This window comes from Pelophylax lessonae (genome assembly GCF_965119305.1).
Source record: "Pelophylax lessonae genome assembly, chromosome: 13".
In the NCBI taxonomy this organism is placed as follows: domain Eukaryota; kingdom Metazoa; phylum Chordata; class Amphibia; order Anura; family Ranidae; genus Pelophylax; species Pelophylax lessonae.
Window position 1 is genome coordinate 179750334 of NC_138780.1, and position 27437 is coordinate 179777770.

The 27437-nt window shown below is 47.5% G+C and overlaps 1 protein-coding gene across 2 annotated transcripts; it reads right to left on the reverse strand.

Moving 5' to 3' along the window:
- Window positions 1–229: 229 nt before the first annotated feature.
- Window positions 230–22584, reverse strand: LOC309543115 (uncharacterized protein). Of its 2 annotated transcripts, XM_082242494.1 has the most exons (12): window positions 22499–22584; window positions 19874–20047; window positions 16982–17087; window positions 15765–15899; window positions 15384–15597; window positions 14714–14836; window positions 14402–14586; window positions 14111–14307; window positions 2294–2391; window positions 2157–2217; window positions 1892–1989; window positions 230–497 (listed from the first exon to the last, which is right to left on the reverse strand). In XM_082242494.1, exons 1-12 carry the CDS (start codon window positions 22558–22560, stop codon window positions 280–282), a joined length of 1671 nt encoding a protein of 556 aa, XP_082098620.1. In that variant the 5' UTR covers window positions 22561–22584; the 3' UTR covers window positions 230–279. The 2 variants fall into 2 exon arrangements, 1 of the variants encoding a protein (XP_082098620.1); XR_014224747.1 differs by lacking the exon at window positions 2157–2217 and having other exon boundaries at window positions 374–497.
- Between the last annotated feature and the right edge of the window lie 4853 nt (window positions 22585–27437).

The window sequence follows — 27437 nt, forward strand, 5'->3', positions numbered from 1 at the left end:
TATGTATGTTATACCAAGTCATGGACACTATAGAAAGAACCATGCTGTGACATCATTGCAATCTTTTTATATATGGATGGTACAGGACAATAAATACCCCCCACCCCACAAAAGGTCAACAGAATAAATAACCACCACCATAGGACAATACAATACCCAATATATAGGACAACACAATATTTACCCTGGGACAGGAAATTACAAAAACATTACACTGCAAATTAACATCCCCTACCCCAGGATGAGAGGTAGTTACAGCATTATAATACACAAACGTCTTCAGGTACTCAGATCCAGTTGAAACTTGGGGGTGTCACTAAAAAAGTTGCCGCACCCGTCAGATCCACCAATAATGAGAACTCTACATAGGCTCCGTCCTCCGCGCTTTTCTTTGTCAGAGTCTGTCAGGTGGGAGGAGGTTAGGTTCAGTAAGGAGTGGCCTGCACGTGGGAGCTGGGTGCTCACCCCAAACTTGATGGAGCTCCATGACATCGTATCTGGAAAAACAGCAATGGTGTTACCCCCAAAACATAACTTCCTGCAGACTAAATATTAGGGATGCACCGAAATGAAAATTTTGGGCCGAAAATGCAGGATGCCCTTGGCCGACAACCAAAAAGGCAGGATGCCCTTGGCCGAAAACCGAAACCGAAAATTACTTTCCCCCAAATAATTTTAAATTAGATAGAAGAGCGGCATACACCAAAAACAGGCAGCGACGTACACCTGTCGCTGCCACCCTGTCACAGTATATGTACTGTGACGGGTTGGCAAGTGGTTAATTTAATTACCAATGGTATTTGTATTATGCAGCATGAGGGGGTTAATGTATTGTCACTGCTGGTCACTGATGCATTAGTGACCAACCAGTGGCAGTTAATTAACCCCTTTGTGCTGCATTAGTGCAACCAGTATCAGTGTTAATTAACACTGGTTGCACTGATACTGGTTGCACTAATGCAGCACAAAGGGGTTAATTAACTGCCACTGGTTGGTCACTAATGCAGCAGTGACCAGCAGTGACAATACATTAACCCCCTCATGCTGCATATTACTAATACCAATGGTAAGCTCGCCTCAGCTCCCCCCCTCTCCTACTCACTCAGCTCATCCGGTGTCCATTATTCAAAAGACGCACCTCTGGCCGGCCACCTCCCGGTGATGTCACTACTACTACAATCTGTGCATGAAGTGACACACACCGGACGGGCGGGCGAGCGGCCGCTAATAGCTGTAACTATGTGAGCCTTCACTTCCCTGTCAGAGGAGATACCCGCATGACAGGGAAGTGAAGGCTCACATAGTTATAATTATTAGCGGCTGCTCCCCCCGCCCGGAGTGTCAGTTCATTCATGTACATCGTGCCGCAGACAGTGAAGTGAAGCTCACATAGTTACAGCTATTAGCGGCCGCTCGCCCGCCCTCCCGCCTGGTCTGTTAGTTCATTAATGCACAGATCGTTAATTTCTGCATTTTTAACCCATTTTCGGCCGAAATGGGATAGGCCCATTTTCGGCCGAAAATTTCAGTGGCCGAAATTTCAGTGCATCCCTACTAAATATGTCCCTCCAGGGAAGCTGAGCCCAGATCCTGCTCACCCACCATCCAGGGAGTGTAAAGATCCCACAACCTCTCCTCCTTTCACCTCTGTCCACCATCAGGGTGGACCCTACTCCCACCTTCAGGGTTGAAGGATTTCATACTTCCATCTCTGCTTCACTTGGTGTGATGGGGATAGGAAGTAAGAGGAACTCTTCCCATACAGGACTACTGCCATCAATGAAAAATTACATAAACAAAGATGGCTTCTATCCACAAGACAAGTGATAATGATACTTTACTATAAAACACCCCAACCCATCTGAGGTCACATTACACTGAATTAACTTACCAAGGTTAAAGATAAAGGCATCTTTCAGGGCTCCAGATGCAGAGCAGCCTCCGTGGATCAAGAGCTTGTAATCAGTCACCTGCATGGCAGCATGAAAACTGTAGAGAAAATGGAAGGCTGACACTAACCAAACACAGCACACAGAAGCAGAGACAGAGAAGGAAAAGACCCCCAGACCACTAACAGACATTGCACATGTGCTGTGTGAGCAATTTACAGTTATTGGTGGAGAGAGTGCACACAACACTAGGGGGTGCCATCTCACCAGCGTGGAGGCGGCCTCTCCGCCGAGGATGGAAAGGACACGGTTGTAAACTCCATGTAACCTACAGAACAATGCATTATGGGTAGAGTGCAACCTGCAGAGACAACAAATCAAGTTTGCACAGGATGTGGACTCACCCAGATCCAAGATGTACAAATCGTTCAGGTAGATAGGAGTTGGAGAGCGCCGGCCACCAAATATCAACAGTCGGTTCCCGAGGAGTGTTGCACTGTGACTACAGGAGAGAGACCAGAAGTTAGGACAGAGAACGGATTATAGTACAGCTGGGTCTCCGCCTAGAAGAGCTGGAGAGATGAAAATCATTCTCTGTGTCCTATCTATCCATCTCTCACTATATCAATCATTCTGTATCTTTCACACTATCACTAAGGCTACATTCACACCTGAGTGTAGCGTTTTCGCGAGTTTTTTTACTGCGATTTTACAGCGATTTACAGGCGTTTTTAGATTGAATAGAGACCAATGGAAAACGCCTGTAATCTGCCCAAAAAGAAGCTCATGTACTTTGAGCGTTGGGCGTTTTGCTCACAGCGTCAAAATGCTCAGATGTGAACAGGGGCCATTGAAATGAATAGGATTTGTCTTGTTGGGCGTTTTGAGAGCTGATCCTAGAGAAGAAAAACTCCCCAAAAACGCCCCAAAATGCCTACATGTGAACGGAGCCTAAAGCTGGTGATACATTATATAATTTTCCTTTAGATTTACCAAAACCATATAAGGAGGTCACATGTAAACCCTTTCAATTTGTATGCAATCAGGCAGTTCCTTGCACTACATAGTTGAAGGTAAATAGACAAAAAAGATCAGGCGCCAAGGTAATCAGAGGTTAGATTAACCAAAGGGAAACAAAAAGGGCTGCTAATCTGCTGCAGGTGTCCTACATGTGAATAGAGAGAAGAAGTAATCAGCGCAAATTAGTGTTTAGTCCCAAGGTAACTAAATGTGAGAGTGCTAATGTGCAAATTGAATATGATTAATAAATAAATAATAGGCGAATGGTGTATAATATATATATATATATATATATATATATATATATATATATATATATATATATATATATATATATATATATATATATATATATATATATATATATATAATTATTTTTTTTTTCAAATATTGTGTCGAATCTGGTGTAAAACTGCCAAAAAGTACACGAGTGCCTCAAAAATAATAATGAATCACTAAGAATGTAATAAGAGACCAATATTCAAATACAATCTTCAAAAGTGCATAAATCAATATTAAAATATTGCATCGAACTGATCAAAACATTAATCAAAAATCCAAGAAATAAATGAATCCATAAAGATTAAAAAAATAAAAATAGTCCATCCAAAGAAGCCCTGAAATGCGATTTGATGAAGTTCAATCGATAAATAATCCTTGGTGAACACACGTGAAGAAATCACCCCAATATGACTCACCAGATGGGAGGCTGGTCAAATTATAAACCAGCAAACACACTTTGATATTTCCCAGCATGACGGTACATGTGTAAAACTTCAGCATTAAATCTTTAAACATGTTATTCTCAAAGACAGTTGCCGGATGTGGATGACGGATGGGAGGAGAGAGAATGTCAGAATAGTGTAATTCCATAAAACAATTTGAATCCTTTTATTAAGAAATAAACATGTTACACTCACATATTTCAGTGTCTGCCTGACACTGGGATCTCTAGCATCCAACCCACGCTCAGGCTGGGTCTCCAAGCCGCAAGCTATTAGGGTGGGGCTAGGACGCCGAGAAACACCGCACGTATTGTACGCCACGCTTGCTGCTCAGAGACCCAGCCGGAGCGTGTGGGTCGGGTGCTAGAAATCCCAGTGTCAGGCAGACACTGAAATATGTGAGTGTAACATAGTTTATTTCTTAATAAAAGGATTCAAATTGTTTTATGGAATTACCCTATTCTGACATTCTCTCCCATCCGTCATCCACATCCGGCAACTGTCTTTGAGAATAACAGGTTTATGAAGATTTAATGCTGAAGTTTTGTACCGTCATGCTGGGAAATATCTAATAAGTGTGCTTGCTGGATTATAATTTGACCAGCCTCCCATCTGGTGAATCATATTTGGTGGAAACGGTGGAGCACATATTGGGGTGATTTCTTAATGTGTGTTCCCTGAGGATTATTTATCGATTAAACTTTATCAGATCACATTGACACTTTCTTTCACTTTGGACTTCTTTGGATGGACTATTTTTTTTTTTTTTAATCTTTGTGGATTAATTTATTTATTTGATGAATTTGTGATTAATTTTTTGATCAGTTTGATGCAATATTTTAATATTGATTTATGCACTTGCGAAGACTATTTGAATATTGGTCTCTTATCACATACTTAATGATTCGTTATTTTTGAGGCACTCGTGCACTTTTACGCCAGATTCTACACAATACAGTATTTGATTATATATATATATATATATAAATATATATATATATATATATATATACACACACACACACACACACACACACACACACACACACACACACTGCATCTGCCAAGGGGATGGAGGTGTAGGCTTCTCAGCTGGTCTTTTTCAGTTTGTACCATCACTACAACATCGCTATTAGAGTTTTGATATATTAGACCAGTCATGGAGGGGGGAGGTTTGGGCTGCCTCCCTCCCACCTGTCTCCCATCCATCCATTAGCAACCATGTGCTTCCATTGTGGAGACACTCAAATTAGAAAGTGTTAGGACTGCAGGTAACACAGGGTGCCGTGTAGTGGCCCTGCAGCTTACACATGCGTTTGCAAATGCGTGTCAACTAAACCCCTGTTTATTTATATCATGAGACAGGTCTACTTGGTTGGTGGCAGACTGGGGGCTGGCTGGCTTCCATGCACCTCTTAATCCTTTAAACTTTCGTTTCTCCTGATACAGGGATGGAGACGCTGGGCATTACCTGCTGGTGTCTCACTTAAAGTCCCACATAGCCTATATTGTTCATGTTCATATACAGTGCAGACCAAAAGTTTTGACACACCTCATTCAAAGAGTTTTCTTTATTTTCAGGACTATGAAAATTGTAGAGTCACACTTCAAGAGGAAGTCACCTGAAATGGTCTTCCAACAGTCTTAAAGGAGTTCCCAGAAATGCTTAGCACTTGTTGGCCCTTTTGCCTTCACTCTGCAGTCCAGCTCCCCCCAAACCATCTTGAACGGGTTCAGGTCCGGTGACTGTGGAGGACAGGTCATCTGGCGCAGCACCCCATCACTCTCCTTCTTGGTCAAATAGCCCTTACACAGCCTGGAGGTGTGTTTGGGGTCATTGTCCTGTTGAAAAATAAATGATGGTCCAACTAAAAACACAAACAAGGTGGAATAGCACGACGCTGCAAGATGCTGTGGTAGCCATGCTGGTTCAGTATGCCTTCAATTTTGAATAAATCCCCAACAGTGTCACCAGCAATGCACCCCCACACCATCACACCTCCTCCTCCATGCTTCACGGTGGGAACCAGGCATGTAGAGTCCATCCGTTCACCTTTTCTGCGTCGCACAAAGACACGGTGGTTGGAACCAAAGATCTCAAATTTGGACTCATCAGACCAAAGCACAGATTTCCACTGGTCTAATGTCCATTCCTTGTGTTCTTTAGCCCAAACAAGTCTCTTCTGCTTGTTATTTATTATTTATTTATTTCAGGTTCTTATATAGCGCTGTCAATTTACGCAGCGCTTTACATATACATTGTACATTCACACCAGTCCCTACCCTCAAGGAGCTTACAATCTAAAGGTCCCTAACTCACATACATACACAGTAGGGACAATTTTTTTATACATGATCTAATTAACCTACCAGCATGTCTGGAGTGTGGGAGGAAACCGGAGTACCCGGAGGAAACCCAGGCAGACACAGGGAGAACATGCAAACTCCAGGCAGGTAGTGTAGTGGTTGGGATTCAAACCAGTGACCCTCTTGCTGCTAGGTGAAAGTGCTAACCACTACACCACTGTTGCCTTTCTTTAGCAGTGGTTTCCTAGCAGATATTCTACCATGAAGGCCTGATTCACACAATCTCCTCTTAACAGTTGTTCTAGAGATGTGTCTGCTGCTAGAACTCCGTGTGCCATTGACCTGGTCTCAAATCTGAGCTGCTGTTAACCTGCAATTTCTGAGGCTGGTGACTCGAATGGACTTCTCCGCAGCAGAGGTGACTCTTGGTCTTCCTTTCCTGGGGCGGTCCGCATGTCAGCCAGTTTCTTTGTAGCGCTTGATGGTTTTTGTGACTGCACTTGGGGACACTTTCAAAGTTTCCCCAATTTTTCGGACTGACTGACCTTAATTTCTTAAAGTAATGATGGCCACTCATTTTCCTGTACTTAGAATTTGTATTATGGCAAGAAAAAAGCAGCTAACAGTCTATTCAGTAGGACTATCAGCTGTGTATCCACCTGACTTCTGCACAACACAACTGATGGTACCAACCCCATTTATAAGGCAAGAAATCACACTTATTAAACCTGACAGGGCACACCTGTGAAGTGAACACCATTTCAGGTGACTACCTCTTGAAGTGGGACTCTACAATTTTCATAGTCATGAAAATAAAGAAAACTCTTTGAATGAGAAGGTGTGTCCAAACTTTTGGTCTGTAGTGTGTGTGTGTGTGTGTGTGTGTGTGTGTGTGTGTGTGTGTGTGTGTGTGTGTGTGTGTGTGTGATATATATATATATATATATATATATATATATATATATATATATATATATATATATATATATATATATATGAGATAACATAATTTATAAGTTTATAATATACACCATTCACCTATTTAATTATTAATCATATTCAATTTCTACATTAGCTCTCCCGCATTTAGTTACCTTGGGACTAAACACAAATTCGAGCTGATTACTTCTCTCTATAGTTGAAGGTAAATCTAAAGGAAATTGAATAAGAAAATTGTATAGTGTATAGCCAGCCTTACCCTATTACTATAACTATTGTAACGGAACCTCAACCCACACTGTACTTGTGGTCTTCCCTCAGTATATGGCTTCCTCCCAGTCATGAACCATAGATACCAGATTTTCCCAGCCACCCCATACAAAGCTAGCCAACAACTTAGCTTGTACTGGAATCTCTCTTTATTGAACAGTCACACAGAATTTATATACAGCATGGACCTCCCCCTCCTGATCAGATTACCACACAGGTCAGGGATTGCCTGATTACATTATCATATGCAGATGAAATTGTATACAGAAATAGAATTAACATATCTAAAGAACAACCAACACAAACAGTATACTATTTCCACTCAGCAACTAACAGAGGACAACAATTCAATCAACCTGAGCCAATTAACTAGCAGACTTTCCATCCTCAAGCTCCTGCAATACAATACGCATTATCTCAATACACAAATAATAGGGAAAGCCTGTCTCAGACATTGAAGGACACGGAACAGAAGCCAATGTGATTAGCTCCTTCAGTGAACATGTTCAGAATCAAACCGGAATAGTCCTCACATATTTCTTGAGATACATGGCTGACAAATATTACTGTCCCACTTGAAGCAATCCAAACAAATATCTGTCTTTCACTCCTAGTGACGGTGAGTACCGTCACAACTATCTATCCATCTCTCTCTCTGTCCCCATCTCTCTACCACTGTCCATCCAACTATCCATCCCTCAAACTCTCATAATATATTTTTTATATTTATATTATACACTGCTCAAAAAAAATTAAAGGAACAATCTTGAATCAGTATAGCATCAAGTCAATTCAACTCCTGGCATATTGATCTGGTCAGTTAAGTAGCAGAGGGGGTTGTTAATCAGTTTCAGCTGCTTTGGTGTTAAATAAACAGGGGCACTAGATGGGCAACAATGAGATGACCTCCAAAACAGAATGCTTTTACAGGTGGAGGCCACTTTTTCCCTACTTTTTTCTAAATGTTTTTCACTGGTTTTGCATTTGGCTAGGGTCAGTGTCACGAATGGTAGCATGAGGCGATACCTGGACCCTATAGAGGTTGCACAGGCATTCCAACTCCTCCAGGATGGCACATCAATACGTGTCATTTCTAGAAGGTTTGCTGTGTCTCCCAGCAGTCTCAAGAGCATGGAGGAGATTCCAGGAGACAGGCAGGTACTCTAGGAGAGCTGGATAGGGCCAAAGGTCCTTAACCTCACCAGCAGGACTGGTATCTGCTCCTTTGTGCAAGGAGGAACAGGATGAGCACTGCCAGAGCCCTACAAAATGACCTCCAGCAGGCCACTGGTGTGAATATCTCTGACCAAACAGAAACAGACTTCATGAGTGGCCTGAGGGCCCAAGGTCCTCTAGTGGGCAATGTGCTCACTGCCCAGCACCGTGGAGCTCAATCGGCATTTGCCAAAGAACACCCCAGAATAGGCAGGTCCGCCACTGGTGCCCTGCGTTTTTCACAGATGAGAGCAGGTACACCCTGAGCACATGTGACAGACGTGACCGGGTCTGGAAAAGCCGTAGAAAATGTTCTGCTGTCTGTAACATTGTTCAGCATGACCGGTTTGGTGGTGGGTCAGTGATGGTCTGGGAAGGTATATCCATGACAGGACGCAAAGACCTCTACAGGCTATATAATGGCACCCTAAATGCCATTAGGTATTGGGATGAAATCGTTGGACCCATTGTCAGACCCTACGCTGGTGCAGTAGGTCCTGGGTTCCTCCTGGTGCACAACAATGCCCAGCCTAATGTGGAGAGAGTATGCAGCCAGTTCCTGGAGGATGAAGGAATTGATCCCAATGAATGACCCCCACGCTCGTCTGACCTAAATCCAATAGAACACCTCTGGGACATTATGTTATGGTCCATCTGACACCACCAGGTTGCACCTCAGTCTGTTCAGGAGCTCAGTGATGCCCTGATCCAGATCTGGGAGGAAATACCCCAGGACACCATCCGTCATCTCATTAGGAGCATGACCCGACGTTGTCAGGCAGGCATACAAGCACGTGGGGGCCATACAAACTACTGAGGACCATTTTGAGTTGCTGCAATTAAATTTCAGCAAAATGAACTAGCCTACTGCAACATTTTTTCACCATCAAACAATGTGGCATCCTTTCATACCCAACACATTACCCAGTCCATACCAGTATAGATATCCAGCATAATTTTCCCATTGAGATCCAATGTGTTTTCAAAGTGTTCCTTTTTGAGCAGTGTGTATTTTTCTTTCACAGCGCTTCACTTTTTCACATTTTGGTATGTTACAGCCTTATTTCAAAATGGATTAAAATTCATTATTTTCCTCAAAATTCTACAAACAATACCCCACAATGACAACTCTAAAGAAGTTGGTTTGAAAGCTTTTCGAATTTATTAAACATAAAAAAATTCCATGTACACAAGTATTCAGTCTTTGCTCAATATATTGTTGAAGCACCTTTGGCACCAATTGCAACCTCAAGTCTTTGTATGAGGCTACAAGCTTGGCACACCTATTTTGGGCAGTTTCTCCTAGTCTTTGCAGGACCTCTCAAACTCCATCAGGTAGGATGGGGGCGTCGGTGCACAGCCATTTTCAGATCTCTCCAGAGATGTTCAAGTCTGGGCTCTGGCTGGGCCACTCAAGGACAGTCACAGAGTTGTCCCATAGCCACTCCTTTGTTATCTTGGATGTGTGCTTAGGGTCGTTTACCTGTTGGAAGATGAACCTTCATCCCAGTCTGAGGTCCAGAGCGCTCTGGAGCAGGTTTTCATCAAGGATGTCTCTGTACATTGCTGCATTCATCTTTCCCTCAATCCTGACTAGTCTCCCAGTTCCTGCCACTGAAAAACATCCCCACAGCATGATGCTGCCACCACCATGCTTCACTGTAGGAATGGTATTGGTCAGGTGAGGAGTGGTGCCTGGTTTCCTCTAGACATGACGCTTGCCATTCAGGCCAAAGTTACATTTTTGTTTCATCAGACAAGAGAATTTGGTTTCTCATGGTCTAAGAGTCCTTCAGGTGCCTTTTGGCAAACTCCAGGCAGGCTGTCATGTGTCTTTTACTGAGGAGAGGCTTCCATCTGGCCACTCTTCCATACAGGCCAGATTGGTGGAATGCTGCAGAGATGGTTCTTCTCGAAGGTTCTCCTCTCTCCACAGAGAAACGCTGGAGTTCTGTCGGGTCCTTGGTCACCTCCCTAAGGCCCTCCTCCCCTGATTGTTTATTTTGGCTTGGCGGCCCGCTCTAGGAAGAGTCCTGGTGGTTCCAAACTGCTTCCATTTACGGATGATGGAGGCCACTGTGCTCATTGGAACCTTCAATGCTGCAGACATTTTTCTGTACCCTTCCCCAGATCTGTGCCTCCATAAAAATCCTGTCCGGAAGGTCTACAGACAATTCCTTGGACTTCATGGCTTGGTGTGTGCTCTGACATGCACTGTTAACTGTGTGACCTTATATGGACAGCGGTTTGCCTTTCCAAATCATTTCCAATCAACTGAATTTACCACAGGTGGACTCCAATCAAGTTGTAGAAACATTTGAAGGATGATCAGTGGAAACAGGATGCACCTGAGCTCAATTTTGAGTGTCATGGCAAAGACTGAATACTCATGTACATGTGATTTTCATATTGTCATTATTGGGTATTGTTTGTAGAATTTTGAAGAAAATTATTGAATTTATTCCATTTTGGAATAAGGCTGTAACACAAAATGTGGAAAAGTGAAGCGCTGTGAATACTTTCCAGAGGATATAGATAGAGATATAGATAAACACACACACATACACTTGTGCTCATAAGTTTACATACCCAGGCAGAATTTATGATTTCTTGGCCATTTTTCTGAGAATATGAATGATAACACAAAATCCTTTTCTTTCACTCATGGTTAGTGTTTGGCTGAAGCAAATCAATCAAATGTGTTTACTCTTTAAATCATGACAACAGAAACTACCCAAATGGCCCCGATCAAAAGTTTACATACCCCAGTGATTTTGGCCTGATAACATGCACACAAGTTGACACAAAGGGGTTTGAATGGCTATTAAAGGCAGCCATCCTCACCTGTGATCTGTTTGCTTGTAATTAGTGTTTGTGTATAAAAGGTCAATGAAGTTTCTGGACTCCTGACAGACCCTTGCATCTTTCATCCAGTGCTGCATTGACGTTTCTGGATTCTGAGTCATGGGGAAAGCAAAATAATTGTCAAAGGATCTGCAGGAAAAGGCAGTTGAACTGTATAAAACAGTAAAGGGATATAAAAAGATATCCAAGGAATTGAGAATGCCAATCAGCAGTGTTCAAACTCTAATCAAGAAGTGGAAAATGAGGGGTTCTGTTGAAACCAAAACCGCGGTTAGGTAGACCAACTAAAATTTCAGCCACAACTGCCAGGAAAATTGTTCGGGATGCAAAGAAAAACCCACAAATAACTTCAGGTAATATACAGGACTCTCTGAAAACATGTGGTGTGGCTGTGTCAAGACGCACAATAAGGAGGCACTTGAAGAAAGATGGGCTGCATGGTCGAGTCGCCAGAAGAAAGCCATTACTACGCAAATGCCTCAAAGTATTCTGCCTACAATATGCCAAACAGCACAGAGACGAGCCTCAAACCTTCTGCCACAAAGTCATTTGGAGTGATGAGACCAAAAATAGGCTTTTTGGCCACAACCATAAACGCTACATTTGGAGAGGAGTCAACAAGGCCTATGATGAAAGGTACACCATTCCTACTGTGAAACACGGAGGTGGATCGCTGATGTTTTGGGGATGTTGTGAGCTACAAAGGCACAGGAAATTTGGTCAGAATTGATGGCAAGATGAATGCAGTATGTTATCAAAAAATACTGGAGGAAAATTTGCATTCATCAGCCCGGAAGCTGTGCATGGGACGTACCTGGACATTCCAACATGACAATGATCCTAGACACAAGGCCAAGTCGACCCGTCATTGGCTACAGCAGAATAAAGTGAAGGATCTGGAGTGGCCATCTCAGTCTCCTGACCTCAATATCATTGAGCCACTCTGGGGAAGATGGACCTTCCTGTTCCCACTCAATATTGGACCCTACGGACGAAGACTGGGATGCCATTAAAGTTCATGTGCGTGTAAAGGCAGGCGTCCCAATACTTTTGGTAATATAGTGTATCCATCACTATTTCTAGGTATCTCTCTCTCTCACACAATCACTCTCCCCCTCCCTTTCTCTCACTATCTCTCTCTATGTATGTCTATTGATCCCTACCTCACTATCTCTTACTATCTCTCTATCCATAGACACACACACACACAGGCTATAAAAAAAAAAAAAATAAAAAAAAAAGTCTACACACCCCTGATAAAATGTCAGGTTTCTGTGATGTAAAAAAATGAGACAAAGATAAATCATTACAGAACTTTTTCCACCTTTAATGTGACCTAAAAACTGTACAACTCAGCTGAACAACAAACTGAAATCTTTAGGGTGGAGGGAAGTAAAAATAAAATAATATGGTCGCATAACTGTGCACACCCTTAAACGAATACTTTGTTGAAGCACCGTTGATATTATTACAGCACTCAGTCTTTTTGGGTACGAGTCGATCAGCATGGCACATCTTGCCTTGGCAATATTTGCACTCTTCTTTGCAAAAACGCTCCAAATCTGTCAGATTGCGAGGGCATCTCCTGAAAACAGCTCTCTTCATATCATCCCACAGATTTTCAATTGGATTCAGGTCTGGGCTCTGGCTAGGCCATTCCAAAACGTTATTCTTCTTCTGGTGAAGCCATTCCCTTGTTGATTTGGGTGAATCCCATGGGTCATTGTCATGCTGAAAGCTAAAGTTCCTCTGCATGTTCAGCTTTCTAGCAGAAGCCTAAAGGTTTTGTGCCAATATTGACTGGTATTTGGAACTGTTAATAATTCCCTCTACCTTGACTAAGACCCCTCTTCCAGCTAAAGAAAAAAAGCCCCAAAGCATGATGCTGCCACCACCATGCTTCACAGTGGGTATGGTGTTCTTTTGGTGACGTGCAGTGTTTTTTGCGCCAAACATATCTTTTGGAATTTTAGCCAATAAGTTCAACCTTGGTTTCATCAGACCAGAACACATTTTCCCACATGTTTTTGGGAGACTTCAGATATGTTTTTGCAAAATTTACCCGGGCTTGGATGTTTTTCTTGGTAAGAAAAGGCTTCTGTCTTGCCACTTTACCCCATAGCCCAGACATTATTTCAGGTGCTTATATAGCGCTGTCAATTTATGCAGCGCTTTACATATACATTACACATTCACATCAGAATACAGGAGATTGTTGTCACATGTAGCCTCTTGGCGACCTCCCTGACCAGTTTTCTTCTGGTCTTTTCATCAATTTTGGAGGGACATCCAGTTCTTGGTGATGTCGCTGCTGTGCCATATTTTTTCCACTAGATGATGAATGTCTTCACTGTGTTCCATGGTATATCTAATGCCTTGTAAATTCTTTAATCACCTTCTCCTGATACCTTTTAACAATGAGATCCTCTGATGCTTTGGAAGCTCTCTGCGAACCATGGCTTGTGCTGTAGGATGCGACTAAGAAAATGTCAGGAAAGACCTACTAGAACAGCTGAACTTTATTTGGGGTTAATCAGAGGCACTTTAAATGATGGCGGGTGTGTACTGAGACTCCTATTTAACATGATTTTGAATGTGATTGCTTAATTCTGAACACAGCTAAATCCCCAGTTATAAGACGGCGTGCACGCTTATGAGACCACATTATTTTAGTTTTTTATGTTTACTTCCCCCTCCTAAAAGTTTTCAGCTTATTGTTCAAATTGAATTGGACAGTTTTTATAGGTCACATTAAAGCTGGGAAAAGTTCTGAAATGATTTATCTTTGTCTCATTTTTTTACATCACAGAAACCTGACATTTTAACAGGGGTGTGTTGACTTTTTCTATCCACTGTATACAATACATACACACATCTCACCCGTATCTGGGTACCGGGCGTGACCCCTCCACAATGGGCTGGTACCAGATCTTGTATTCTGGGTTGAAGATATAAAGTGCATTGGTGCAGCTCCCAGAATCGGATCCCACCTGTGGACACATACCTCCGAACACATACAGCTCCCGCTGGTAGATGGTGGCGCTGTGATAGCTGAGTGTCGGCACCTTCCCTACCGCCTGAGAAAGACAAAAGGCACAAACCCAAAGGAGACCAATAAATATGGACTTCTGCATTTCATATTGTTTGCACTCAGACAGCCACCATACTTACAATGAGCTGAGTCCACTTCCACTCCACAGTGTCCAGCACATGGACATTGCTGAGCCAGCAACCCTCCCACATGCCACCGTACACGTACAACTTCTTGGTCTCAGGGTCAAAGGTGGCAGTGTGGCCCCGGGAGCACTGAGGGGCAGTGCCGAGGCAGTTATCTATCTGGAACCAGAAGTCATTGTCTGAATAGCAAAAAGAGAATCAGGAAGACAGTTCATCACTCCATGCTCTTCATTGGCCAGGCCCACAGAAATATGACAAATCCAAAAGAATACATTCTATGATTTTCATAAAATCACAACTTCTTACCTATTTCCAGCTTCCATAGCGAGTCCTGACATGGCTTCTCGTTGGCTCCTACCCCACCAATCAGAATGGCTGTTTCTGGGTCACACAGGCAGACACTATGATACCATCTTGCTGAGGGGCACACTGAAAGCACAAACATTTAATTACACTGGATTAACAGGAAATCAAAATCTTTCAAATGTGTAATTTTTCTGTGTTAGACAAGGCACTATAAACCGCGTGGAGCAGCCAATCAGGCGTCAGCTTTCATTGTGTACAGGACTGGAGGTGACTAAGTTGCCAGTAGAGTCCTAGGCATGATTATGGGTTTCCCCAATTGGGTTTGTTCTCTTTGAACATACAAAGGTCCCCAAAATATCAAAGACTGCTGATTGTTCTAGTTTACAGTCGATTCACACTACTTTTCATGGAATTCTGCAGATGGGCAGAACGTGGTAGCTGGGCGATGACCGCAGAGATGGGCAGAACGTGGTAGGTGGGTGATGACCGCAGAAATTGGCAGAACGTTGGAGGTGGGCGATGATCTCAGAGATGGGCAGTACGTAGTAGGTGGGTGACGATCATAAAGATAAGCAAGACATGGCATGCGAGTGATGATAGACTGCCAGAATGTGGTGGGTAAGTGTTAATTGCTACATCATCTCCGCTTAGAGCTGTGACGATCACTTACCTGTTACAGTGGCTCCATCGTCACAGCCTTTACTCCCAAAACGCAGCCTTCTGGGGTTCCTGGGACGGGCAACAATTCTCCTAGATTGCTCCTGCCCACTCGTCACTCCCTCCTGAATGGTGGGAGGTAGGATGGCAGCCTTCTTTAAAGGTGGAGAATCTTTCAGTATAGCACTGGTGACCAGCGGGGTGACCTCAGACACGTGACCTTTCTCCTGCAAGTTAAGCATAAAAGTCCTGAGGGGGGTCAGCAAATTCCCAGCTTGTTCAATAAGGAATAGCACAGCCTGTAGCAACTTAAGGCAACTAATCAGAATTTACTTCCTATGGGTGAGCAAGGCACATAGGCTTATTGCTCTTTATGAGGACGAGATGCCCATACCTCAGTGTTTGCTTCCAGGTGCCTTACAGGGGCAATTGTGCTCTCAGATAACAAGGGGCTGGTGGGGGGTCCAGTGCTGAGTCTCCTCCTCGCCGGAGTGCTGCTACTGAAGCCTGAACCTTTCATCACCTGAGCCTGAAAGAAGGATAAGTGAGAAGGGCATGAGACAGGTGCAGATGACCGGTTGGGAGGCAGGGGCAGAGGAGAGGCAAGTATACGAGACAGGGGCAGAGGAGAGGCGAGAAGTATACGAGACAGGGGCAGAGGAGAACGAGACAGGGGCAGAGGAGCCAAGAGACGAGCCGAGGAGACGAGGCGAGGACAGGAGCGGAGGAGAGGCGAGGACAGGAGCGGAGGAGAGGCGAGGACAGGAGCGGAGGAGAGGCGAGGACAGGAGCGGAGGAGAGGCGAGGAGGACAGGAGCAGAGGAGAGGCGAGGAGGACAGGAGCAGAGGAGGGGGCGAGGAGGACAGGAGCAGAGGAGGGGGCGAGGAGGACAGGAGCAGAGGAGGGGGCGAGGAGGACAGGAGCAGAGGAGGGGGCGAGGAGACGAGACAGGGGCAGAGGAGACGAGACAGGGGCAGAGGAGACGAGACAGGGGCAGAGGAGACGAGACAGGGGCAGAGGAGACGAGACAGGGGCAGAGGAGACGAGACAGGGGCAGAGGAGGGGGCGAGGAGCCAAGAGACGGGGCGAGGAGCCAAGAGACGGGGCGAGGAGCCAAGAGACAAGGCGAGGAGGACAGGAGCGGAGGAGAGGCGAGGAGGACAGGAGCGGAGGAGAGGCGAGGAGGACAGGAGCGGAGGAGAGGCGAGGAGGACAGGAGCGGAGGAGAGGCGAGGACGACAGGAGCGGAGGAGAGGCGAGGACGACAGGAGCGGAGGAGAGGCGAGGACGACAGGAGCGGAGGAGAGGCGAGGACGACAGGAGCGGAGGAGAGGCGAGGACGACGGGAGCGGAGGAGGCGCGAGGAGGACAGGAGCGGAGGAGGCGCGAGGAGGACAGGAGAAAAGAAAAGAGGAGACAGGAGCAAAGGACAAGTCAGGAAGGAAGGAAACAGGTGCAGGAGTCAGGAGAAGACAGGCACAGTGAACAGGCGATGAAGACATACTAGGAAATTAATGCTGGGGACAGGAATAGCGGAGAGGAGAAAGGCACGGAAAATAGGTGAGGAGGGCAGGAGATTGACACAGAGGTCTGTAACCAATATTCCTCACCTTTCCCGTTACGGTGAGCGTCAGTTTGGCTGGGACTCCCCGAGCCGCCAATTTTACGCAGTCCATGACAATCTCCAGGTTCCAGGCACCCTCCCACACCAGAGACCTGCCAGGAGAGTCATCGGATTAGATTACTAGAGATGACAGATCGCAGGACAGACAGTGCATTGGGGGTGGTCCAAGGAGATGCTAGGGGAATGTCTGATCTGGGCATTGCTAGAGAAATGTGAGGGGTGTAAGGTCAGCCATGATTGTTTCTTGATTTTCGCCAAATACAGAAGGGAAATGTCTGCAACCATTAGCAGTTTCTCTGTCTAGGGGAGTTCCTGGTAAGAGCCCCGCCCATCTATGGCCACCCCAAGGGCATCCCATGGCATACAGATCACATGAATACACAGAGCCGAGGTGGCATCAGGAAGGAATTTTTTTTCCCCTGCACTAGCAAATTGGATCATACTATGCTGTGGTTTTTTCGCCTTCCTCTGGATCAACTGCGGGTATAGGATTGTATGGTTGGGTTTACTTTACTGTTTTTTATTGGTTGAGCCAGATGGACTTGTGTCTTTTTTTTCAACCAATTTGACACAAAAGAACACCAGAGGGCGCAATCCAAGCGCAGTATTCATAAACTTTATTGGTAAAAAGAAAACAATGCGACACATAAAATGGTGTAATGGGCCCTGTGTGGTGCCGGCCACTTCTGCTTGGGGGTCTCAGCAATCTGGAGGAAGGAAAGGGAGGACAGAGGAGCCACATGCAGAAACCTGACACAGAAATATAAAACATGGTAAATCTGGCAGATTTCAGTATGGGGGGGGGGGGGGGGGGGGAGGTGCAGTTTGGAGGAGAACTGTACAGGACATTCCGGATTGAGGAGGCATTTTGCAATAAAATTAGTAAAAGGAACAAAATGTAATCCCTCATTGCTGGAATCCGAGTTCTGAGGGGCCATCAATCACCCTCAAATCATCCCCAGGGGATCAGCCGCCACACTCCTGTTCCCCAGGGGATCAGCCGCCACACCCCCGTATCCCAGGGGATCAGCCGCCACACCCCCGTATCCCAGGGGATCAGCCGCCACACCCCAGTCCCCCTGGGGATCAACCGCCACACCGCCAGGGGATCAGCCATGCACCAGGGGATCAGCCATGCACCAGGGGATCAGCCACCGCGTCCTCCTCCCCCAGGGGATCAGCCGCCGCGCCCCCGTCCCCCAGGGGATCAGCCGCCATACTGCCATTCGCCAGGGGATCAGCCCCCACACCGCCAGGGCATCAACCACATCCCCCCAGGGGATCAGCCATGCACCAGGGGATTAGCCACCACATCCCCCCATTTTCCAGGGGGATCAGCCACCGTGCCCCTGTCCCCAGGGGATTAGCCGCCACACCCCCATCCCCCGGGGATCAATCGCCATACTGCCATTCGCCAGGGGATCAGCCGCCACACCGCCAGGGGATTAGCCACCACATCTTCCCCATTTTCCAGGGGATCAGCCGACGCGCCCCCTCCCCCGGGGCATCAGCCGCCGCGCCCCCCCTCCCCCGGGGCATCAGCCGCCGCACCCGCCTCCCCCAGGGCATCAGCTGTCACATACCCCAGGGGATCAACCGCCATACTGCCATTCGCCAGGGGATCAGCCGCCACACCACCAGGGGATTAGCCACCACATCTTCCCCATTTTCCAGGGGATCAGCCGACGCGCCCCCTCCCCCGGGGCATCAGCCGCCGCGCCCCCCCCGCCCCCCAGGAGATCAGCCGCCGCGCCCCCGCCCCCCAGGGGATCAGCCACCGCGTCCCCCTCCCCCAGGGGATCACCCGCCACGCTCCCTTCCCCCAGGGGATCAGCCGCCATACTGCCATTCGCCAGGGGATCAGCCCCCACACCGCCAGGGGATCAACCACATCCCCCCAGGGGATCAGCCATGCACCAGGGGATTAGCCACCACATCCCCCCCATTTTCCAGGGGGATCAGCCACCGTGCCCCTGTCCCCAGGGGATTAGCCGCCACACCCCCATCCCCCGGGGATCAATCGCCATACTGCCATTCGCCAGGGGATCAGCCGCCACACCGCCAGGGGATTAGCCACCACATCTTCCCCATTTTCCAGGGGATCAGCCGCCGCGCCTCCTCCCCCGGGGCATCAGCCGCCGCGCCCCCCTCCCCCAGGGCATCAGCCGCCGCACCCGCCTCCCCCAGGGCATCAGCCGCCGCACCCGCCTCCCCCAGGGCATCAGCTGTCACATACCCCAGGGGATCAACCGCCATACTGCCATTCGCCAGGGGATCAGCCGCCACACCACCAGGGGATCAACCACATCCCACCAGGGGATCAGCCATTCACCAGGGGATCAGCCACCACATCCCCCCCATTTTCCAGGGGATCAGCCATCGCGCCCCCGTCCCCCAGGGGATCAGCCGCCACATCCCCGTCCCCCAGGGGATCAGCCGCCGCGCCCCCGTCCCCCCAGGGGATCAGCCGCCGCGCCCCCGTCCCCCCAGGGGATCAGCCGCCGCGACCCCGCCCCCCCAGGGGATCAGCCGCCGCGCCCCCGCCCCCCCAGGGGATCAGCCGCAGCGCCCCCGCCCCCCCAGGGGATCAGCCCAGCCAGTTCCCCTCGATATTGGAGAATACAAAAAAAAAAAGGCTAATCTAGGTATTCTCAGACATCTATGGAGATATCTAGTGCTGCTAAAGGGATTATCAGGCACATAGTGCAGGAAACATTACTATTACCTCCCCATATCCAGAAGATCTGCCACCTCTCAGCCCCCAAACTACCCAGGATATCAAGCACCTCCCCCCTACCCGCATAATCAGCCACCCTACAAAGGATGAGCCATCCCCTCCTCCTTAGAGGATCAGTTACCCTCCCCCCCCCCCTCTTACCTGCATTGTGAGGAGAGGGTCCCGATGTGCTGGGGTTGGGCAGAACCAGCACACAGTTGGGCGCACACGTGGGTGTCACTAGTGTAGGAGTTCCAGTCCCCGAGGCTGAAGATGACCAGCTGTTTAGGGAGGGGGAGGGGCAGTGGCAACTGGAATTTCATCCGCCCCCCTTTACTGTGGGGACAGAAAGACAGAGGGCGTTACCCATACACCGCAGGGGGTGAAGCAGCATTACAGATAGAGGTACAGCGCCACCATCCTGGGGGTGCCATCTTGATGGTTGAGCACAGAGGACTGGTACTACAGCAAACCCCCCCCCCCCCCCCACACCTTTAGGGGTTCTATTCCCTCCCCTCAGGAGCAAACAGAACTACCCCCTCATACCAGGGGCCCCATAGACAACTCTCCTCCACCCCAGGGGTCCTAAAGGGAATTATCCCCCCAGGGACTTACAGAGATCCCCCCCTTGGGTCCTACAGAAATCTATCCCCTCCCTTACAAGGGGCCTCACTGAGAACTACTCCCACCCCAGGAACTACACCTGGGGGCCCTACAAGCAGCTATACCCCCACTTCCCATCCCAGGGCCCAAAAGAGAACTCTCCTCCACCCCAGGGGTCCTAAAGGGAATTATCCCCCCAGGGACTTACAGAGATCCCCCCCTTGGGTCCTACAGAAATCTACCCCCTCCCTTCCAAGGGGCCTCACTGAGAACTACTCCCACCCCGGGAACCCCACCAAGAACTACACCTGGGGGCCCTACAAGCAGCTATACCCCCCCCCCCCCTCCCATCCCAGGGCCCAAAAGAGAACTCTCCTCCACCCTAGGGGTCCTAAAGGGAACTATCCCCACAAGGTCCTACATAGAATCCTTTTTCCCCTAGGTCCTATGAAAATCACCCCCCTCAGGGGCAAGAGAAAACTACCCCATAGGGAACTATCCCCACCCCAGGAAGAAATCCCCCTTAGGGAGTCTACAGGGAACTATATTACCCCCCATTCTTCCTATTACTGGGCTCCATAGAGACCTCTCCCCCACCCCAGGGGTCCTATAGGGGTCTATCCCCCAGGATCTTACATAGAACCCCCCCGGTCCTAAGTAAATCTACCCCCCCACCAGAGGAAAGAGAAAACTACCCCATAGGGAACTACCCCCACCCCAGGAAGAACTACCCCTTAGGGAGTCTACAGGGAACTATATTACCCCCCCCCATTCTTCCTATTACTGGGCCCCAAAGAGAACACTCCTCCACCCTAGGGGTCCTATAGGGGTCTATCCCCTAGGATCTTACATAGACCCCCCCCCCCCGGGTCCTAAGTAAATCTACCTCCCCCACCACGGGCAAGAGCAAACTACCTCATAGGGAATTACCCCCACCGGCACCACCAAGAACTACCCCTTATGAAGCCTAAAGGGGACTATATTACCCCCCCCCCCCCCACACCATCTTCCCATCCCAGGGGCCCCATAGAGAACTCTTCCCCCATCCCAGGGGTCCTATAGGGGTCTATCCCCCAGGATCTTACATAGAACCCCCCCCTCCCCCTGGATCCTAAGTAAATCTACCCCCCCCCCCCACCATGGGCAAGAGAAAACTACCTCATAGGGAATTACCCCCACCGGCCCCACCAAGAACTACCCCTTAGGAAGCCTAAAGGGGACTACATTACCCCCCCCCCCCACACACACACACACCTTCTTCCCATCCCAGGGGCCCCATAGAGAACTCTCCCCCATCCCAGGGGTGCTGTAGGGAATAATCCCCCCCCCCCCAGGAATTCTACTCTCTCCCCTCAGGGGACCACCAGGCTCCTACAGAGTACTCCCCCCCCCATTACTGGGGCCTCAAAGAGAACCAATTTCAATCCCAGGGGTCCTAGAGGGAACTTCCACCCCCAGCCAGGGGCATACAGAGAAATACCATCATCCCAGGGGCCCCATAGAACACTCTCCTCCAACCTATAGGGAACTATCCCATCCAAGGGGCCCCACAGGGAGCTATACAGAACTATCCCCCTTCCCATCCCAGGGACCCCATAGAACATTCCCCTCCACCCCAGGGGGTTCTATAGGGAACTATCCCATCCAAGGGGCCCCTCAGGGAACTATACAGAACTATCCTCCTTCCCATCCCAGGGGCCCCATAGAACACTCCACTCCACCCCAGGGGGTTCTATAGGGAACTATCCCATCCCAGGGGCCCCACAGGGAGCTATACAGAACTATCCCCCTTCCCATCCCAGGGGCCCCATAGAACACTCCCCTCCACCCCAGGGGGTTCTATAGGGAACTATCCCATCCCAGGGGCCCCTCAGGGAACTATACAGAACTATTCTCCTTCCCATCCCAGGGGCCCCACAGGGAGCTATACAGAACTATCCCCCTTCCCATCCCAGGGGCCCCATAGAACACTCCCCTCCACCCCAGGGGGTTCTATAGGGAACTATCCCATCCAAGGGGCCCCTCAGGGAACTATACAGAACTATCCTCCTTCCCATCCCAGGGGCCCTACAGGGAACTACTGCCCCCCCCCCCCCCCCAGGTGCCCAACCAAAAAACTATCCCCAAGGGAACTACCTCCACAACGAATCAGTCATACAGAGAGCCCATCCCCCAAGGCCCCACCTGACCAGCTGCCGCGGAGCCTCCTGCAGAGCCCACACAGCATAGAACTCCACCCGACCCATCCTCCACCCTCCAGACACATGGGGGCGGGGTCCGGACCTTCCTGCAGCCTATAATGGTACCTACCGGCAGGAAATGACGTCACGGTGCAGCTTCCGGCCAGTGGACTCTTCCCCCCGCGCAGACATTGTAGCCATCGTACGACTTCCGGTGTGCAGGGAATGTCCTCCCCCCGGGGTCTCCGCCCATCAGACGGCCTCTGAGGTGACTTAACTTTAAAGAGATTTGTATGGGAGATGTCACTGCCTAAGGCGGTCATTGGGTGGGGAAACTCTTCAGGCTTCTCTTGTTGCATGAGGGGAGCTCCGCCCACAATAGGAATATTGGTCACATGACCAGCAGCCTTCTTTATCCACCACACCCCCTTCATGACCAGGATTTTTTATGTTTTTCAGCACTGTGCTACTTTACCTTGTAGTTGAGCGGTCATGCAACACTGCGCCCACATAACATTTATATCATTTTATTCCCATTTTATTCTCTTGGTGGTATTTAATCACCACTGGGGTTTTCTTAATATATAAATAAAAAAGACAATATTTTTACTTTCTGCTATAAAACATCCAATAAAAAAAATCTAATTTTTAAATAAATTTTGGCCAAAATGTATTCCGCTACATCTCTTTGTTAAAAAATCCCAATAAGTGTATATTGATTGGTTTGCATGAAAGTTTATAGCGTCTGTAATGTAAACAAAGCCGCCTGTCATTCTCCCCTGTGTATGAATGGTGATCATACGGTTCTACTATGTAGAACCGTTGATCAGTGTTCTTACACCTCAAGCCACAGCCAATCACAGTCAGAATCACGCCCCCTAAGGACACACATAACCCCTCCCTCTCAAATAAAGTTAACCCCTTCACTACCAGTGTTATTTTTACAGTAACAGTGCATATGTATAGCACTGATTACTGTAGTAATGTCACTGGTAACCCCAAAAGTGTCAGTCAAGGGTCCGATCTGTCTGCCGCAATGTCGCAGTCCCGCAAAAAAAAATCGCAGATCGCCGCCATTACTCGTTAAAAAAAAAACAACAAAAATGACAAAAATCTTTCCCTTAGTTAGTAAACGCAATAACTTTTGCGCAAACCAATCAAAATACGTTTTTTGCAATTTCTTTTACCAAACATAGGTAGCATATAACAAATTGGCCTAAAATGTTAAAAAATTTTGATTTTTACATTTTTTTGGGGGAATTTCATATAAAAAAATGTGAAAAATATTGTTATTTTTGCAAAATTGTCGCTCTTTTTTTTGTTTATAGCGCATGATCAAAAAATCGCACAGGTGATCAAATACCACCAAAAGAAAGCTCTGTTTGTGGGAAAAAAAGGATGTCAAATTAATTTAGGTACAGCTTCGCACGACCGCGCAATTGTCCGTTAAAGTCACGCAGTGTCGAATCGCAAAATAGGCCCTGGTCAGGAAGGGGGGTAAAATCTTCCGGGGCTTAAGTGGTTAATGGCACCCTGGACCTAGTCTGTAGGGTTCAATATTGAGTTGGCCCACCCTTTGCAGCTATAACAGCTTCAACTCTTCTGGGAAGGCTGTCCACAAGGTTTAGGAGTGTCTATGGGAAAGTTTGACCATTCTTCCAGAAGTGCATTTGTGAGCTCAGGCACTGATGTTGGACGAGAAGGCCTGGCTCACAGTCTACACTCTAGTGCATCCCAAAGCTGTTCTATCGGGTTGAGGTCAGGACTCTGTGCAGGCCAGTCAAGTTCCTCCACCCCAAACTCGCTCATCCATGTCTTTATGGACCTTGTTTTGTGCACCGGTGTGCAGTCATGTTGGAAGAGGAAGGGGCCATCCCCAAACTGTTCCCACAAAGTTACATAGTTTGTGAGGTTGAAAAAAGACATCAGTCCATCCAGTTCAACCTATGATGTGTGTGCGTTAGCTGCTAACCGTACAGTGTATACCCCTGCATGTTGTACATTGTATACCCCCTGTATGTTGTGGTCTTTAAGGTGCTCATCCAACAGTTTTTTGAAACTATCGATGCTCCCTGCTGATACCACTGCTTGTGGAAGAGAATTCCACATCCTTACTGCTCTGACAGTGAGGAACCCCTTACGTATTTTAAGCTTAAACCACCTTTCCTCTAGTTTTAGTGAGTGGCCACGTGTCTTATTGTATCTCCTTTCTCTGAATAGTTTGTTCCTTATGCTAGGGTCGCCAGTACAGTATTTGTACATTGATATCATATCCCCCCTCAATCTTCTCTTCTGCAGAGAGAATAAGTTCAGTGCTTGTAGTCTTTCCTCATAGCCGATGTCCTCCATTCCCCTAATTATTTTTGTTGCCCTTCTCTGGACTCTCTCCAGTTCCAGCACATCCTTCCTGAGGACCGGTGCCCAGAACTGGACAGCATACTCCAGATGTGGCCGGACCAGAGTCTTGTAGAGTGGAAGAATAATCTCTTTATTTCTGGAGTGAATCCCCTTTTTTATACATCCCAGTATTCTGTTGGCTTTGCTTGCAGCGGCTTGGCATTGCATGCCACTGCCAAGCCTGTTGTCTACCAGTACCCCCAGGTCCTTTTCCATCCTAGACTCACCCAGAGGTTCCCCCCCTAGTGAGTAGCTTGCTTTCTGGTTTCTGGCCCCCAAGTGCATTACTTTACATTTTTCAACATTAAACCTCATCTGCCATGTAGTTGCCCACCCCGTTATTTTGTTCAGGTCCGCTTGTAAGGTTTCCACATCCTGCATAGAAGATATTGGCATGCTTAGTTTAGTATCATCCGCAAATACTGAGATTGTACTAGATATCCCCTCCTCTAGATCATTTATGAATAAATTAAACAGGATTGGTCCCAGGACAGAACCCTGGGGGACCCCACATTCCACACCCGCCCAATCAGAGTACTCCCCATTAATCATCACCCTCTGGACTCTCCCCTGGAGCCAGTTCTCTGTCCAGGTACTCACCTTATGGTCCATACCTACCTTCCTTAGTTTGTACAGTAAGCGTTTGTGGGGAACGGTGACAAAGGCCTTTGCAAAGTCCAGATACACCACATCCACAGGCTTCCCTTTATCTAGGTGGCAGCTCACTTCATCGTAGAAGGTTAATAGATTGGTCTGGCAAGAACGATTTTTCATGAATCCATGCAGATTACTACTAATAATACCGTTTTCATTACTAAAGTCTTGTATATAGTCTCTTAACATCCCCTCCAAAATCTTGCAGACTACTGATGTTAAGCTGAAAGGTCTATAGTTACCCGGGATATATCTCAGCACTTTTTTAAACATTGGTATCACGTTGGCTTTTTTCCAATCATTTGGCACCATACCCGTCTGTAAACTATCCTTAAAGTTCAAGAATAATGTTCTGGCAATCACCTGGCTGAGCTCTTTAAGAACCCTCGGGTGCAAGCCACCCGGTCCCGGTGATTTATTTATGTTAAGTTTCTCTAGTTCTAAGTCTACCTTCTGTTAGACATGGGGGTACTTCCTGAGGTGTGTTATTTAATTTAACGTTACTAACTGGGTTAGTGTAACCCTCCATTTCTTTTGTGAAAACTGAAGAGAAGAAATTATTTAGCACTTTAGCCTTCTCTCTGTCCTCTGTGGCCAGCTTCCCTTTATCGTCTTTTATGGGGCCAATGTGTTCTGGTCTCACTTTCTATTTATATACTTAAAGAATTTCTTGGGATTTTTGTTACTCTGCTATATGTCTCTCGTGATCTATTTTAGCCGCCTTGATTTCGCCTTTACATTTCTTGTTGCACTCTTGGGAGCATGAAATTGTCCAAAATGTCTTGGTATGCTGATGCCTTAAGATTTCCCTTCACTGGAACTAAGGGGCCAAGCCCAACCCCCGAAAAACAACCCCCTCCACCAAATGATTTGGACCAGTGTGCAAAGCAAGGTCTATAAAGACATGGATGAGCGAGTTTGGGGTGGAGGAACTTGACTGGCCTGCACAGAGTCCTGACCTCAACCCTATAGAACACCTTTGGGATGAATTAGAGTGGAGACTGTGAGCCAGGCCTTCTCGTCCAACATCAGTGCCTGCCGCTTCTGGAAGAATGATCAAACAATTTCATAGGCACACTCCTAAACCTTGTGGACAGCCTTCCCAGAAGAGTTGAAGCTGTTATAGCTGCAAACGGTGGGCCAACTCAATAATGAACCCTGTGGACTAAGACTGGGATGCCATTAAAGTTCATGTGCGTGTAAAGGCAGGCGTCCCAATACTTTTGGTAATGTAGTGTGTATGTGTGAATTGGATGTGGTTTTCACCGCATCCACTTTGCATGACATGTGAGTGTGACTGGCTCTCAGGGGAGCCGGTTCACACTATGTACGTGGCAGCCGCAGTGTGAATTCCAAAAGGGTCCTGTGCGTTTTTGAGTCAGGTGCGAATTTAGGCAAAAATTCTGACCTGAACCGGTGAAGGGGCACACACTGGACCCCAGGCTTGAAACTGTGGCCGCACATAGCATGTGAACTCATCCTGAAGCAGTGAAATTCCCTCTTTATTGTATCTGAGTATAAAAGGTCACTTTGTATGCGGACTCCCGGTGGGCACAGAAGTACAGCTCCACCACTGCCTGTACAGTCACCTTATCACTCTCTCTGCTCTCACCATTCTCCCTACTCTCTCAGCACTCTCTATGCTTTCCTTGCTCTCTCTGCAATCATTTTGCACTCAATGGTCTCCCTGCCCTCAGTGATCTTTCAGCGCTCTCTCTGGGATCTCTCTGCTTTCAGTGATTTTCCTGCACTCGCTGATCTCTCCACTCTCAGTGTTCTCCATGCTTTCTTTGCTCTCTCTGCAAATTTTTTGCTCTCAGTGATCTTTCTGATCTCAGTGATCTCTGCACTCAGTGCTTTCGGTGCTCGCTCTGCAATGGTTATGCTCTAGG